General features: G+C 41.1%; 1 protein-coding gene across 3 annotated transcripts; it reads left to right on the plus strand.

The window, feature by feature from the left end:
* Positions 1 to 3,490: 3,490 nt before the first annotated feature.
* On the plus strand, positions 3,491 to 15,972 carry LOC139923898 (myosin light chain kinase, smooth muscle-like). Of its 3 annotated transcripts, none has more exons than XM_078290652.1 (18): positions 3,491 to 3,506; positions 3,961 to 4,153; positions 5,332 to 5,478; positions 5,765 to 5,917; positions 6,007 to 6,138; positions 6,646 to 6,681; positions 6,920 to 7,050; positions 7,316 to 7,472; positions 8,350 to 8,661; positions 8,776 to 8,872; positions 9,158 to 9,361; positions 10,214 to 10,431; positions 10,926 to 11,049; positions 12,086 to 12,238; positions 13,014 to 13,143; positions 13,579 to 13,660; positions 13,841 to 13,981; positions 14,641 to 15,971. In XM_078290652.1, exons 2-18 carry the CDS (start codon positions 3,991 to 3,993, stop codon positions 14,841 to 14,843), a joined length of 2,583 nt encoding a protein of 860 aa, XP_078146778.1. In that variant the 5' UTR covers positions 3,491 to 3,506; positions 3,961 to 3,990; the 3' UTR covers positions 14,844 to 15,971. The 3 variants fall into 3 exon arrangements, with proteins under 3 accessions (XP_078146778.1, XP_078146779.1, XP_078146780.1); XM_078290653.1 differs by lacking the exon at positions 3,491 to 3,506 and adding an exon at positions 3,807 to 3,853 and having other exon boundaries at positions 3,990 to 4,153; positions 14,641 to 15,972; XM_078290654.1 differs by lacking the exon at positions 3,491 to 3,506 and having other exon boundaries at positions 3,811 to 4,153; positions 5,840 to 5,917.
* The last annotated feature ends 302 nt before the right edge of the window (positions 15,973 to 16,274 follow it).

Below are 16,274 nucleotides of genomic sequence, written 5' to 3' on the forward strand. Positions count from 1 at the left end.
CACTTGCCAACAGAATCATGACTTATGAACACTGGAAAATATGCTGTACATGACATTTAGGATGATTACAGCCACAATGGCATCATGACTGATTTTCAAGATTGGACCAAATCCATTGGAATGGGTCAGCCTTTGTCCCATGTTATTAAAGTAATAATCCAGAATCTTTTCAAATAATAAATGTCCATTTTGTATGGGGCACCAACATAGTTTTGCTACTCTTTACACCATTCAAGAGTGATTCAATCTTTAGCCAGTTCATTAAAGCTTGTACATGCTGTACTAAATACCTGTGAGGGCATCCCTCTTTCCTCTGCTGCACAAGAAGTGATGTGTTTTATGTTTATGGAAGCAACAACTGCAGTTTGGTTGGAAGATATAAAATGATAGAGGAAATATAAGACACACTGAGAGTCTTTACTAGTACAGTATGTTGGGCTAGTGCCTACATATAATTTTCTCTCAAGACATTCTGTTTATTCCTTGTTCTCATATGAGTTCCCATCATCATTGAATCTCATGAGATATTCTATTACTTCATTTCTGCTTTATTGTGCAGATAAACTCAACTAATCAAACGAAACATTAGCTTTGACAGTAGAAACCATTAATACTCTTGGCTCCACAAAATATTAGACAAACATTACAGACCAGACAATACAGACCAGGCAAGACAATATCAACCTAATATGACTCTTTATTCTCAAAAAAAGAATATAAATATCATTCCTTTCTGCTCTGTTCCTCCGTCACAGTCCGAAGACGGTCTGCTTTCTGTCTGTTAGTCTGTTTCCTTCTTTCTCTTTTTCCCTTTTTTTCTCTCGTGCAAAGTTCATCAGAATCAGAGCATCAGAATTTCTGTTCTTTACTCTCTTCTCTCTGACCACTGAATCAAAGCAGGCACTTCGGCCTCTTTCTGCATGTAGACAGATGGAAAACAGACTCGGTTGTGGACTGAGTCACAAGGTCTTGGCCAAAAAGCTGCCTTCTTTGGTAGGACTGGATATACAGAGAGGAGTCTGTCTGGCTTATCGGTTATGGGACAAGTCATTTACATGTGCACGAGTCTCTGGTTTTGTCTTCTGTCAGCTCCTCAATAACCCTCTGTCCGTGGAAACTTATCTCCTCGCTCTTATTTGCCTGGAAAGAAATTCAAGCTTGACAGAGATAAAGGGGAATATTTTGGATGCTGGCAGCTAAGTCTGCATGTGTTCTCACGGTCTTCATAATACAGTCAATATGGTGACTTATATAGTCATACTGTCTTATGGGAGTCTTTGATGGATTTCAATGGGTCTTGGCATCTGTTGACCATCCTCTGAATGGTTAGATTTAATAATTTCTGCAGTGTGGCCTATACAACCACAGGAGGGCGCTGTTTGACTTTTTTCACTTTACTTATGTAGGGAAGGTACATTTATCCTGTAGTTGTTGAAGGAGAGCGTTAGTCTTTTGCTTTCTCCATCCATATTTTCACAGCTGGTCTGTAAAGTCAAACCACCATCTTCAAGCCTTCTCTAACTTTTGGGCTACCATCAGTCCATTTTAAGTTATTTGAACAGATCATGGTGTCAAAGGTCAGAAGCCTGCCCTCTGCCACATACCGTAAAAATTTAAGGAGCCTGCGTGTCTTTGAAGGATTTCGTGGGAACAGGATGCGAAACGATTACCATAGTTGGAATACGCTGTCACAGAGAGAGCGAACATTGTCCTTCCCACTCTTTGCTTTTCCTGTTTTGAATTCCTAAGACTTGGTCAAAACCTTGGACGATTTCCTTCTGATAACGATAATTGTGTAGTGACAGGGGAAGAGGTGGGGGTGAGGGCGCTATTTATGTAATATTAAGGTTAAAGCTCTGTGTTTGGTAATGACGTCATTCTACAGTGGAAAGACCCATATAAGGTAAAAGGTATAGAATGGGCCCTGTTTTGAAATTAAGGAGGACCTATACTCTTATACTTAAGTCCACGTTTTTCATGATTTATGTATATTTTATTGTTTTATTTATCATCCTTTTACATTTTACAACTGATGATATTTCAGTCAGTGTGTATGTCCAGTATGCCAAGTGGCTCTCCAACTCTGCTGGAGCACTTCAAATGCAGATATACTGTATATGTAGATGCCTCTCAATATATTTCTTGTAAATGTTTGCGTTTACAAAGTGAAATTCCACTCAAGAAAGCAAAACACCATTAGAAGTGTTTGTGCCTTTAGCTGCATTGCTGACTTTTCCTCGCGTCTGAGAGATTAGAAGAGCGTAGAGTGTGTCTGTCCAGCAGTAAACAATTAAATCACTATGCGTTTTGCACCAGGGGACAACATGTTTGTAGTCTAAAGTAAATAATGCCTGTGATCATCATGCCTCCCGCCATATGGGACTACTTAAGTGTACCAAGCCTTATTAACTCTGTTTTCTCTTACAGTCTGCCCAGCATTGAGTGAAATATGCCCATTTAAAAATTCAAAATAACAATTAATTATATTACTTTTACTATTATTATTGTACTCTCCGGATAAACAATTATTATGCAACTATTGTGTTTGTATTGTGGCAAAAATGTACTGCATGAGAAACTCTGGGAAGCATTTGATGTTTGTTTTCATAGCTAATCATTTACAAAAGTTATCTAATGTTTGTGGTTTGTCCCAAAGCCACATATCAGGATATATGCTTGTATTTAGATATGTGATTGTGGGTTGTATTGCACTGAATAGAACATTAACAAACTAATAAAGCAATGTAGTGGTTAATACAATATGGTATCATTTAATAGTAGTGGCAGTAGTAGCAGTTTTAATACTAGTACTATATTGATCCCACAATGTGAAATTCCTTTATTAATTGAAGCAAAATAATAAACACAATATAGCACTTTCCCATAAAGCAGAAAACTTCACATAAGTAAAAAACAGTCCAAGATACTTTGAATGTAACAAGGCTAGAGTCATTCAGTGAGACCGGTCTTCTGAATGGTCACAAAGTCACAAAAACAAAAAAAACACTGAAAGCCCATTAACAAGTGTCACAGGCTTTGAATATGCATGAGGAGTCTGTAGCTAAACAGCAGAGTGGTTACAACAAAAGGTAAAGGAGAACACACCTTGGAGACACACCCAAACAGAGGCCATACGATCCCCATATGAGCAGGATTAAAGACTTTTGAAGTTTCAAGTGCTGTGGTTACCTCTCATGGTCACATGATCACTGTAATCTGAAGAAACCCTACCAAGGAAATCCACAGTTTTAAAGTGTTACTCAAACGGAGATCACCTGAGTTTTCTATTTGTTGTCACACGGCGGATCAAATGCAAGCAAAAAGCCGTCCTACTGGCTCGCCTTGATTCCTGCTGCCTCATTAACAGTGAGCTGAACCTAACAATGAGGGGACGTCAGTTGCATATCGAGTGTTTACAGGGGGAAATATGTCAGAGGGAAGTTGGCAGAAGACATCAGTGATTATGTGCAGAAAACAGAGGCAGTCTTTTTGAAGTGTGCCACCAGGTACAGTAAGAATTGTTTTCATATTACTTCCTTATGTTTTTGTTTCTTTTTTTTACCACCCATCCCACTTACTGCTCTCTGTTTCTGTCCGTCCCTCTTGTTTTGTCTCTCCCACACGTTTCCTGCGGTCTCTCTCTTGTTTTCCATCACACATGTTTTCTGTTTCTCTCTCTCTCTCTCCTTTCCTCTGTTCTCGGCACAGAGGGACAGGGGCTGGATGCCTGCGTTTCTAATTGGCCTTCCGATAAAGCTAGTTGTTTCCTGTGTGCTGTGGGGCTGAGAGTGGGTTGTGATTGGGGAGGCAGTCCGAGAGCAAAGCCTCCTTCTGTTAGCAGCTCAGGAGATGTGTGAGTAGGGACAGGGGGAGTGTGCGACAGGACAGTCTCACACAGGAATATAGTGGGTGAGACACATAACCAAGAGAGACTGATCAGTGACCCTGTTTCATACTCAGCTGTTGTCCGGGTGTCGTTTTTGCTCCAGGATGGACAAGGGCGGTAGGACCCCAAAGACCTATGTGTCCACTTTCCGGCTGGACCTCAAGCCTGCTGGGCCTTTGTGTGTGGAGAAGCACAAAGAGAACGGACTGGACACCAGTAAAAGGATGGTTATGGGACACAGCAAACTGGGAGTCTCATCTTCAACAGGTAAAGGATGGAAGAACTAGCGGAGAGCATTTTCCACACTCCCATATAGGAATCACACATTCTATGGAGCTAGGGAATGAAGTGTTTGCCTTACAGTGTATTATCACCAGGCCTATTTGTAATGTGTCAGTGTCATTTATAACAAGTACAGATTTGTTTACACTTCTGTTGGGTGTGTCTTCTAATTGGGGGAACTCTTTTTTATTGTTTAGTAATTAGAAAGTGTTGAGTAAATGTATTAGTTGCACCCCACCCCAAGCCTCACCCCCTGCAGCCCCCACAGGCATTTATATGTTTCAATTTGAATTTCTTTTACTTGAACCCTTTGCAAGAGGCCCATCAGGGGAACCAGGAATACTGGAAACAGTGAGATGTTAGACTTACGTTGGTCTAATGAGGTTACCCCCATGGATAGTTTTCTATTACTTAGGGTGCAACTTTCTATACATGATTATTAAGATATGTGTGGTTTTTGTTGTTACAGTGATAACAGTGACACACACACACACACACACGCACACACACACACACATACACACACACACACACACGCACACACACACACACACACAGTTGACATTCCACTACCCACAAGGGACCACCCATTACCCATGGTAGACATTCCAACACCAAAAATACACATGTACAAACACACATGTGTAATGTGAAAAGCGTGTAAACACAAAGTAAAATTCCTTGTACTTGTTCTTGGAAGATAAAGCTGATTCTGATTGATAAATGTCACATGGATACAGCCAGATGATAAGAAGTGTGCAGTCCAATTGGTGCTCAGCCAAATAGATTACTTCTGTTTATTCCCATCAGTCAACAGTTCTCTGTTGCACCTCATTAACATAGAGGATAGCACACATTGCATGTATTGCTTTTCACAGTAACTTGTGTGCAGTTTGATCAGTTGATGTATTTTCACTTTAGTATAGAATAGCATTTTCACTATAATTTATTTCTTTGTGAGGTAAAAGACCTCTGAAACATCATTTACTCCACATAACATAAAAAAAAACTCTCCACAGAAACCAACACTAATGAAAATCCTTTCAGGCAAGCTGGCCCACCCTGATTGTTCAGTGGTAGAGGAAACTCTGGTGTATACAGAACCTCAATGAAGTATAATCAAAAACTAAATCTAATGCCCGTACCTCCTCTTCCCTCTTCAGATGCCAGACACACACCAGTCCAGACCGGGGTCGCACCTCACTTCAAAGAGCCACTGGCGGACTGTGCAGCCTCAGTGGGAAGTGATGCTACGTTTCAAGGTGTTATCACGGGAAGTCAGCCTCTAAGCATTTCCTGGCTACACAATGGTAAGAGTGTGATGACCATACCTCCGTCTTGTTAACGCATCGTCTGCTCTCCATAATGAGCAAGGAAATCACTTTACCAAGACTAAATACTGTTCTATTTATTAAGAGATGCTGCTAGAATATGGAGTAGGTCAATTTCTGACATCAGTGTAGCATCCAGAGGCATCAATATTACAAATCTACCACAACAGCATCAACATCTTCTATTTGGTGGGACTTTTAACATGCCTATCAAATACAATAAACAGAAACATGCATGTGTGTGTCCATATTTCTTGACATTTAGGTGAGAAGGTGCATTCAAGACAGACTTCCTTCAAAAGCGGTGTTGCCTGTCTGGCTGTGCTTGAATGTTCACCAGGAGATGCTGGGCTCTACACCTGTGTAGCGGAGAATACTGTTGGGAAACGGTCGAGCAGCGGCGCGTTACATATTAAAGGTAAAGTAGGAGTAAAGCGGGATTGTACATTTATCGATATACAGTAAGTCTTCGGATGTGTTTCACTCTATTGTTTTGGAACGGAACAGGAACAAAGGAAATCCCCAGGACAAGTGAGCATGAGCCGCCAAGGGAGCTGACATGCAAGGACAATGAACCTGAAAACACTCAGCTGTACTCCGCCTCTAAAGGGGAAAGCCAACACAGAGAAGAAGAGGAAGGTACTGTGGTTTCTGACCTTTGTTCAACTTCCAAAAAACTCATAAACCCTTCCTTCTTTCCTCCCTTTTTAATATTAATGCTTAAAAACTTCTTATAGAAATGTTGCTAAGTAAATGGTATTTATTCTCATAATTAGGGTAATGGAGGCATCAGCAAATTGTATTTTGAGTGGTATATTATATTGTGTATGATATTTTGTTTTGTGTGTGGTTAAGTTAATAAAACCATATGGAATATACTTTCAATGTTGATGCCAATAGTTTACTCAGTTTTTAGTTGGAGCTATTATGAATTTTTACAGTGCACTCACAAAAGTTTTTTGATGAGTGGAAATGGCATCCAACAAACAGCTCTGCAATCAAAAGTGCAACACATCAGCTGTCTGTTGAGTGCAAACAATTGTTTGCCATTGCAACCAAACATGGCTACTCACATGTGATTGGTTGGATACTTGTTAAACCTGCCTAACCTAAAGTGCCCCTGTAATCCCACCTACTTCTCCACAGATGCCAGACCTCAAAGAAAAGCCTCTGCTAGCAAAGGTGAGAGGAGTGGAACCATATCATCTGTGTTTTACTTAACAATTGGGTCCATTTCAGCCATGTTTGACTGGCTCTCACTTTTAAGCACACATTTATGGTAAAATCGAGTTGTTGTAGATGAACATGATAGCCCTTTGTGTGGCATATATCAAACAATGTCAGTGAGAGCATTAAAAACCAAACATCAATCCACTCGGTATCTCTATCTGGTGTGTTCATTGTCTCTGCCTCTCCTCAGGATCCCCTGTGGAGTTTGTGGACTCCCCAGAACAGGTGGAGGTTCGGGTGGGAGAGCAGGCCAGGCTGCACTGTGTGTTCAGCAGCAGCTGCGTCCCTGTGGCCTGCTGCTGGATCTACAACAGAGAGAAGGTAAGGGGGGAAGGGAAGTTTGTGAATATCATTTGATGCCTTATTTTTCACTCCCTAGTTGGAATTGGTGAGATTGCGGATACCAAAGAGCATGATATTCCAAAGCCCTTACACACATCAGTCATGCAGGTTTATAGATACAAACATTGCTTTGAATCCCTTTGCTAATGAAGCCGTTCATTCCTTTTTTAACAGTCTGCAAGGCATTTGAATTGGAAACACATGTCCCGATGCATTCTTCATCCTGCTCTCTGTTCCCCTGCAGGTGGTGGTGGGAGGGCCGCGGACCTGTGTCAGCAGCAGTGAGACGCAGAGCAGCATGGAGATCTCTCAGGCTTGTCCAGACGACACAGGCTCCTACACTGTTATAGTACGAAACCGAAGTGGCTCTGCCCAGCATACAGTCTCCCTCAGCGTCATAGGTGAGACTCGCTCAGGATTTTAGCTTGACAGTGGTCAGTCCAGCCTCTTAAAGGAATATATCAACATTTGGCAGTTAAACCATTTGGTGAACATGCCATTGTGTGATGACAAATTGATGCATTTTCACCTGTGTGTTCATTATTTAGTGGTCTCTGGTGCTTTTTAGAAGAGAGTTCCCACACCTTTTCACTGATGAAATTAATTAGACTGACTTAAAAAGTAGCCAGCAACTACACTAATTTTAAGCATTATTTTGTCTTTCACTGTAAAATTAAGGATTCTAATATTATTTCAACTCTGTCAACAAAAAACAGTCAGCAACCAACAATATTTTCCTCCAACAGGGAGGTCTAGACTGTTTCAGAGCCAGCCACAGCTTTTTGAGACATTTGACAGTATTCAGGAAAAAAAAATGTTAACTTCACAAATAAAATTTCATGACTTTTCCCAAACTATTCTTCCTTTTATCATTTTTCATAACTTTTCCAGGCCTGGAAAATACTATTTTAAAATTCCATGACATTTCCAGGTTTTTCAGGAGTCTGGGAACTCCTGCGTATGTACATTGTGTGCTCAAATGCATACTGGACACACAGTTGCACAGTTGTAAATTGCTCAGATGGCTCATTTGCCAAAAAACATTACTGCATTTCAAAGAGGGACAGGAAATATAGAGGAGAGAAATGTGTCATGCTAGGAGCATAATGTAAACCAGATTCAAAGTCTGCTCCAGAAAAGGGGTACAAAGACATGGCATTTCAAAGAACTGGACTAGAACTGATGATGACTATAAATATCTCAGATGCACCTGCAGCCTTGCAGTTGGATATACTGTAGAACCAAACTCAAAGCACTGACTCCTGAATGTCTCCTCAGACCGTCCCCACCCCCCAGCGTCCCATCCTGTTGTGTCCCAGCTGTCCACTCTGTCCCTGGTCCTGTCCTGGACGGGCCCCAGCTACGACGGAGGCACTGCCATCTTGGGCTATGTGGTGGAGGTCAGACAAGAGGGCGCCGACAAGCCTGGGAGCTGGACGGAGGTGACGAGCCGCTGTAAGAACACGTCCTATAAGGTCCGCTCGGGCCTGGAGCCCCTGGGGGAGTACCGCTTCCGTGTCCGGGCCTACAACTCCGCAGGGGTCAGCGAACCGAGCGAGGAGTCCGACCGCGTCAAGATGACCACTGCAAGTTAGTGATCTGTTGGATTTGAAGGGAGGGTTTGAGACGGAGTCTGATTCTGGTACTGTCATGGGAAATGTGTTTAATTTCTCACCACTCTGTATTGTCTGTGTGTGTTTGAAGACAAAAAGAAAGAAGAGCCCCAGTCGTACACAACGGTGACCATTGACACCACACATAAAGTCAAGGACTACTACAACGTGCATGAGAAGTTGGGAGTGTAAGTATGGATTCTGAGTGTATTGAAAATGTATTACATAAGACCAATTTATGTGGGACTGATATCAAATTCTTAATTTTTCCATGGTTAAACCAATTAATGTATCCTACACAGATGTAAGACATTGGAGACAAGAGTCACTGTTCTTCAGAGCACACTTGATCTTAAAGTTGACATTGTGCTTAGTTCAAGAAATCAGTAGAAAATCTTACTGAGGGTTTTTTTCCATTTATCTTGTGTTCATTGAAATCCTAATGCTCCTTTTTGTTTGGTTGAAACTTCCAGTGGGAAGTTTAGCCAGGTGTTCCGGCTGTCCCACAAGGAGACGGGTCAGGAGTGTGCAGGAAAGTTCTACCGCGCCCGGAGCTCCAAGGAGAAGTCAATGGCCCGCAGGGAGATTGAACTGATGAACTGTCTTCACCACCCGAAACTGGTCCAGTGTCTGGCCGCCTACGACACACGCTCTGAGTTGGTCATGGTCATGGAGTAGTGAGTATATCTGAGGAGTGAAAAGTCATTTGCTGTTGTGAAAAAGTACATTCTACTCAAGCAGAGACTTTGGTGATTGGGAGTTTCTGCTACTTTCATTCAGGATACAGATGGGGACAAGTGATCAAAATATCTTCTACTAATTGCAGTCCGGGTCGGGTAGCCCTGGTTTCACATCAGCCGCTGCTTGCTAATTGTTTTTTCTAGAAAAGGAACTTCTAGTTGCACAGACTCATCAGTACTCATCATGTGTATCACAGTACAGCAGTTAAACCAGTTAACAAATAAACTAGGAAGCTACGGGTAACAGACTACATGCAATAGGATATCAATCTGATCACAAAAATGGTAACTATGTTACTGTAAATACAGTAATGATATTACTGAAACGTGACAGGTAGGGTTACAGTGAAACATGTTTGAAGACTGTAAAATTGTGGACACAAATTTTACACAACTTGTAATGTTATATGTTATATATATATATATATATATATATATATATATATATATATATATATATATATTAACCGTAACATGCCCGCAAACCGTATGGGACAAAGGTTAAAAAATCATATTAGTCTTTACAGATTTTAGAAGCCAAGTAATCCAAAAGTAATCAGACCACATGACTGCACTGGATCATGGATTACACTGCAGATTACATCTTGTACCAGATAAACGCTAATTGGTACCAAAGACCACAAAAAAATATGCCTTTAAGTCATCATGAGAGCCCAGTGGAACTTGTCAACAGACTTGATAAATACAGCTAGACAGACAGAGTCAGAGCTACACAATTAAAGGTTGTTTTTGAAGCGTGGACCTGTATGGTGTGTCTTGTGTGTCCAGCATCGCCGGTGGGGAGCTCTTTGAACGCATCGTGGATGAGAACTTTGAGCACACAGAGCCCACCAGCGCCCGCTACATGCAGCAGATCCTGGAGGGTATGCAGTACGTTCACAAGCAGAACATCGTCCACCTGGACCTCAAGCCAGAGAACATCGTCTGTGTGGACACCACCGGGACACGGATCAAGATCATTGACTTTGGCTTGGCTAGTAAACTGGGTGAGTTTGGCTGGAACTGAGGTGTGTTTGTTTTCTGGATATTGAACTCACTGGGATCTCATGTCCTTATCTGGTAAATATGTTTACTGAAGCAGAATTAACAAAATGAAAGACACTGTTTTGAGAGGGAAATGCTCTTAGTTAAAAGCAGATTTTTTTGGAATGCCTTTTGCAACTGCTCTTAACCACTCACTAGGGACACTGGATGATGTGTCCCATGTGTATGCTACTGAAACTAATAAAAGAGGAAAAGCCAAGGTTCCTCTTAAGGCTTGTTTGTAAACAAGAGGGGGATTTCTTGCAAACAAGAAGCGTCATGCATGCAGCTTCTAGAGTGAAATGATTGTTGTAAGTCATGACAACAACTATATAAAAAATTCAAGACTCAAATTTGGTTTAAAATCTCTTTTATCACTATATAATACAAACAAACAATTCTGGTGATGCATTTAGTACCCGTGTTGTATGTTTCTTACTCTTGTCCTCTACTTCAGAGTCTGGTAAAAGTCTGATGGTGATGCATGGGACGCCGGAGTTTGTGGCTCCTGAGGTGATCAGCTATGAGCCTGTGGGTCTGGAGACGGACATGTGGAGCATTGGAGTCATCTGTTTCATCTTGTAAGTCAAAACACAACTGTGATGTCTTGAACTGTAGCTACAGTAACTCAAAGGCATAGCTGGAACTGTATTCTGATTAGATACTTACTAAAATTAGAGAATTTAGCTCAGAATAGTAGCAGATGTTCTATGTTTGTCTATGTCTTTATAAAATGTAGCATGGAACAAAACTTGTGTTTGTTTGCAAAACTGAAATAATTTATAAATAATTCAATTTAGGAAATAAACAATTTCCTGAATTTTGTAATGTTTCACTTTTTGTTCATCTGTACCTTTTTTTTTATAATTGAAATATGGGCAAAGTAACCTGGAGGTAACACAAGTAATCAGAATACAGTACTGTGTTTGGGCAATCCCTTGGATTACTTTACTAATTAAGCTACAATTTTAATGAAGTAACTAGTAACTGTAATGTAATACATTTCCAAAGTAACCTACCCTGTTCAAAGGCTCTGGTTACAAATGGCCTGTTTTCTCTCACTGAGCACTAAAAGTACACATTTGACGCCATCTGCTGGTATTGCCTTGCCATTACTAAGGAATGTGATTTTAATTTATTGCTTTCTTTATTATTGGTGTTGTAAAGGCCTTTGAGACTGTAGCTGTGATTAAGGACTTTACAAATAACTTTGACTTGAATTCAAACCATCACTTGCCCACACAGTCCTCCACAATTGTGGTGCAACACTTCTTTTAGCGCTGCATAGTTTCAACCTTCACTTTCCCATTAAGCATGCTGATTTATGTCAAGGCAAAAAATAGTGACACTAGAGTCATCTAATGAAAGCTATAATGACAGTCATTTTTAATGTGTTGTTTGTAAATGTTGGAGTACAACATATCCACATGGAGTCAGCAATGTATGTGTCCATCATAAAATATTCTGAATGGGGCTTAAACTACCAGTGCAGGTCACCCAGTCCAGTAGAATTCAGCATTTGTTGTTTTTTTTCGGGGTTTTTTTTTGATGCACAAACTGCCTTTAATTTCTAACTAGTGTTGTTCTTGCCTCTCTCTTGCTGTTTCTGTGTCCCAGGCTCAGCGGGGAGTCTCCCTTCCAGGGGAACAGTGATGCTGAGACCCTGACTCTAGTGACTGCTGCCAGCTACGAGTTTGACCAAGACAGTTTTGAAGATATCTCCGAACAAGCTAAGGAGTTCATCAGCTCTCTGCTGAAGAAAGACCGGAGGTTAGTCTGCTGTTAAAACGATGTATGGCCCATTCCTTTTTTATCAGGACACTGGTGTTTGGGGGAACTCTGTGCTCAGTTGAGCTACATAGGTAATTCTCACTGTGGGTGCCTATCTGTTTGATGTAATCTGTGCACACAAACTGCTTCACTTCAAATACCACACTGTGATACAATGACAGAAGACTGGCAGGTTCAGTTCCTGTGAAAAGCAAGCTGTGAGGGGAAGGGAAATGGGTGAAGGTACATAGCAAACTGCTTTCTGTGCATCAAGTACTCCTGCTTACCCTCCTGAAATGGTGTGGCCACAGCAATTGATAAAGAATTGGGACGGTGCAATTTTCAGTGACATCCATCCTCCACAAACCTGATCCATGTGAGCATAAGTAACTGATACCATGTCAGCTGATGTTAGGAATGTCACCATGATGATGTTACATATTCTAAGCACTGTTCCATATTCCCAGTCGATATTTCTTGGCTCTGTAGAAAGGATATTAACATGGTACCTAAAGCACAATCTAACCAAATGATTCATCAAGCTTTGAGTGTAAAATATGGGAGAGTCCAGGTCTTATTTATGCTGGGCAGCAGATGATACATTGGTTTGCATCCCAGTGTACATGTGAGTTTAGGATGATGGCTACTCCTGGCAGCCTTTGTTGACATTTTGTTTCAACTAGCACTCTGGCACTACATGAGGAACATGTGAGACTTTCCTTATACTGTCCTGTTACTTCAAACATTTTCTCCATCCTGTCCGTTTGTGCTCTAGATGCAGGCTGTCATGTGACGAGGCTCTGGCCCACCCCTGGATGGTCTCCTTCACCCCTCTGAACCGCAGGCCCACCAAGTCCCTCAAGAAGGAGAAGATGAGACACTTCCTGGCCAAGCGCAAGTGGAAGGTAATACACACAGACAACTGAAGGGGAGGGCACCAACTCAACTTTCTCTCTCTCGACATGGATTCCAACTACTAAACATGCAGCATTGGTCAACACCAAGTACCAATCTTAACTATTTAATCCGATCTTAATGAACAGTATAGAATTGGACCAATAGTTTGGTAGTTTGTGGTTGCTGGATAAAAATGACTGGGCTACAATCCATTTACCTCATTACTTTGGGGGGCATGAAATAAGGTCATATGGATCCTGGTATTGGATTTTAGTGTTGGGGAAATTCTCCAATACCCTATTTTAGCCCAGCAATTGGACAAATACCCAATATTCGTATTGGTGCATCCCTACTACGACCTTCAAATTCATTGTCCTTTATAGACCTGAAGCTTGGTTTCGAGTGTAGTTCATCATACTGTGGTATTTGTCCTTTCAACTTAGAAAACTGGTAAGGCTGTTCTGGCCCTTCAGCGGATGGCTAACCTCTCCAACAGACCAGACTCTCCTGGCAGTTCCTCAGAGGGTAAGACTGATAAACAAACACACACACACACACACACACACACACACAATCACAATGCCCGCCTAGATCCTAGAGCTACATATGGCAGATGACTCATCGTTTCAGATTGTCACTTCAAGTTTCCCCTTTCGTGATCAGTAAAGCCTCATTTCTCTTTTCCTCATCATCATTCTCCTCCAGAGCCAGGCTGGAGCCAAGAGGCAGAGAAGGCGATCCAGTCCCTGGACCAGCAGCTTCAGAGTGAGCCTCGCTTCCAGCAGGCCCTGAAGGACACTGCCCTACCTAAAGGAGCTACTGCCCAGCTAACATGCCTTGTCCACGGTAGGATGCCAGAACGTAAACTGTAGCCTATTAAATATCTTCCTCCTATGCCACATTCTACATGGTGAAAGTAAGGAAGAAAATATTGCCTCAAGCGCTGTGATTGCAGGTGCAGCAATATGCAGAGTCAGACTTTATGCATCATAGTGCAGTTCTGGGCTGCAGAGGCAATTTGTGATAACAATGTCCTCCTGCATGTATTCCTTTAAAGGCACAGTGTAATTTGTAGCAGAATTTTACCTTAAACATCTAAGTTACCACACAGCTTATTGTGAGCTTGAAGGGAAAAGCAGCTGTTACAATACTGTATAATCTAATCGGCATTTATCCCATAAAATAACTTAGAAGAATATTAAACACCTAGCTCATGTTGATACTGCAGACTATCTTGATAATACAAACCATTTGGACAAGTAAGGTTGGCATAATTGATGGTCTCATTCATTTTATATGCAATTGTTGTAGCCTATTATGGATATATGATATACGTGCTTATGTGTGTGTTAATGTGCTTAATGTAGTTTGCAATGGCATGGAATGACAGCAACTTTTTTATGGTCCAAGACAAATTTCTCTACAGAGACCAATAAATCTAAATGCTCTACCTTCTAAATGATCTTCTTGCCTTATGTAACCATATCTTATTGTGTCAATCCTAGGCTACCCAGAGCCGGAGGTGCAGTGGCTTCAGAATAAGGAGCGGGTGGAGGAGTCGTCCAGAGTAACCATGGAGCAACATGATGGACTCTGTTCTCTGGTTCTGGCTGACCTGAGGCCTTCTGACTGTGGGGTTTACATGTGCAGGGCCAGCAACAAGCTGGGGGAAGCACAGTGTTCTGCCAAACTGACAGTGGAGATGTAAAGGGAAAGTGACTGAGGAAAACCAGTGGGGTGAAGATATTGGTGCACCTCAACAATTTAAAATGGTTGCCTTCATTTACAAGGAGACTCTTCATTAGGAGACTCTCTAGACTGAATGGAATTTTAATAAGGCTTGGACAATGACACGAGGTGCCAAGATGGACAATCACTGCTGCTTTCACTTAATTTCAAGGCAAGTAGACTTGTTGTGGTCTTCTCCAGTCAAGTGGAAGATGAGGTTTGGACACATTCACTCACAACCCTGATTCACAAGTCACCACTTAGTTATTAGTGCACTTCTGGACTCTGTATTCTTTAGTGTGTGGTAAACATATGTTCAGTTACAAACACTCTCTTGGTTCTTGTCAAATTAGATGGCAATATTATGAATTATTATGGCTCGGCACGGCACTGTGCACTATTCACTAAACCAGTTACATGAAAATTTTTGATTTTGTGTATTTTTTTTAGATGGCTATCATGGCTTAAATGTAAATATTTTGAAAGCATAACATCAAAATTAAAGGCTGAATTTTACACAAAAAATAGTGTTGTTTTCCCAAAATGACATCAGCCCATGGTAATGAGCCACTGTTTACACTGAACGTAAATATTGAAATGCATATAATTTTGGAAATGTATTTTATCCAATAACTCAAGCAGATAAAGTTGGATAGACTGTAAAGTTGCATTGGACCTGCAACTTCAGATCCAAAGGAGGCATAAGGTCTGCTATAAATTTGTGCTCCTATTTTAGATTTATAGCCCCGCAACAGGCCTTTGAGATTGAAGATATGGCCAAAAATATGAAGCAGTATTTCATTATGGCTATGTAAATATTGATTTACAATTCACTGAAGGGCACAACATGAAATTTACTCTAACCAAAATCTCATCATTATAACTATACTTTCCACTCCTTGCCAGTTTCATTGCCATTTTCTTTCACATAGAACGGTGGAATTTTCAGGTGAGCAGAGTGGAGAGGGCTAATCATGTGACGACTGGCTCCAGTAAGACCTATGAAACACATGGTGGTCAATGCATTTCAAAGAATACCAATATTCTTCAATATTGTATTTATACAATTCATATTTTTAAAGGTATATTCTGCTAAAAATCTGTCAATGCCCATTTAAGTCTGCACTATCTACTACTTAGCCAAGTTAGCTAACTTGCTGAGTGAGCTATGGAGCTTTTCATATCCCACCCATAAGATACCACTGTGTTTACAACATGGAACTTTCCTCAAATCACACTGAATATTTGTTTATCCTCACTCAACTTGACAGAACAACATTGGAACTATTACAAAGGATCCTAATATAGTGCACACTAGAGTATACGTTTTCTTTTGGAAAGTGTGCTTTGTCTAGATATTTATGATCCCTTGTATTTTGAAGGCCATTAGGTAATGACAATCTAAGTTGTT

Source organism: Centroberyx gerrardi, chromosome 20, assembly GCF_048128805.1.
Source record: "Centroberyx gerrardi isolate f3 chromosome 20, fCenGer3.hap1.cur.20231027, whole genome shotgun sequence".
Taxonomy (NCBI): Eukaryota; Metazoa; Chordata; class Actinopteri; order Beryciformes; family Berycidae; genus Centroberyx; species Centroberyx gerrardi.

Bases quoted from the DNA above. Each gene is read 5' to 3' on its own strand.
- LOC139923898 (XM_078290652.1), top strand. From the start codon at position 3,991: ATGGACAAGGGCGGTAGGACCCCAAAGACCTATGTGTCCACTTTCCGG. The intron at 11,050-12,085 runs GTAAGTCAAAAC...TCTGTGTCCCAG, and splicing joins GGAGTCATCTGTTTCATCTT to GCTCAGCGGGGAGTCTCCCT. The intron at 13,661-13,840 runs GTAAGACTGATA...ATTCTCCTCCAG, and splicing joins TCCTGGCAGTTCCTCAGAGG to AGCCAGGCTGGAGCCAAGAG.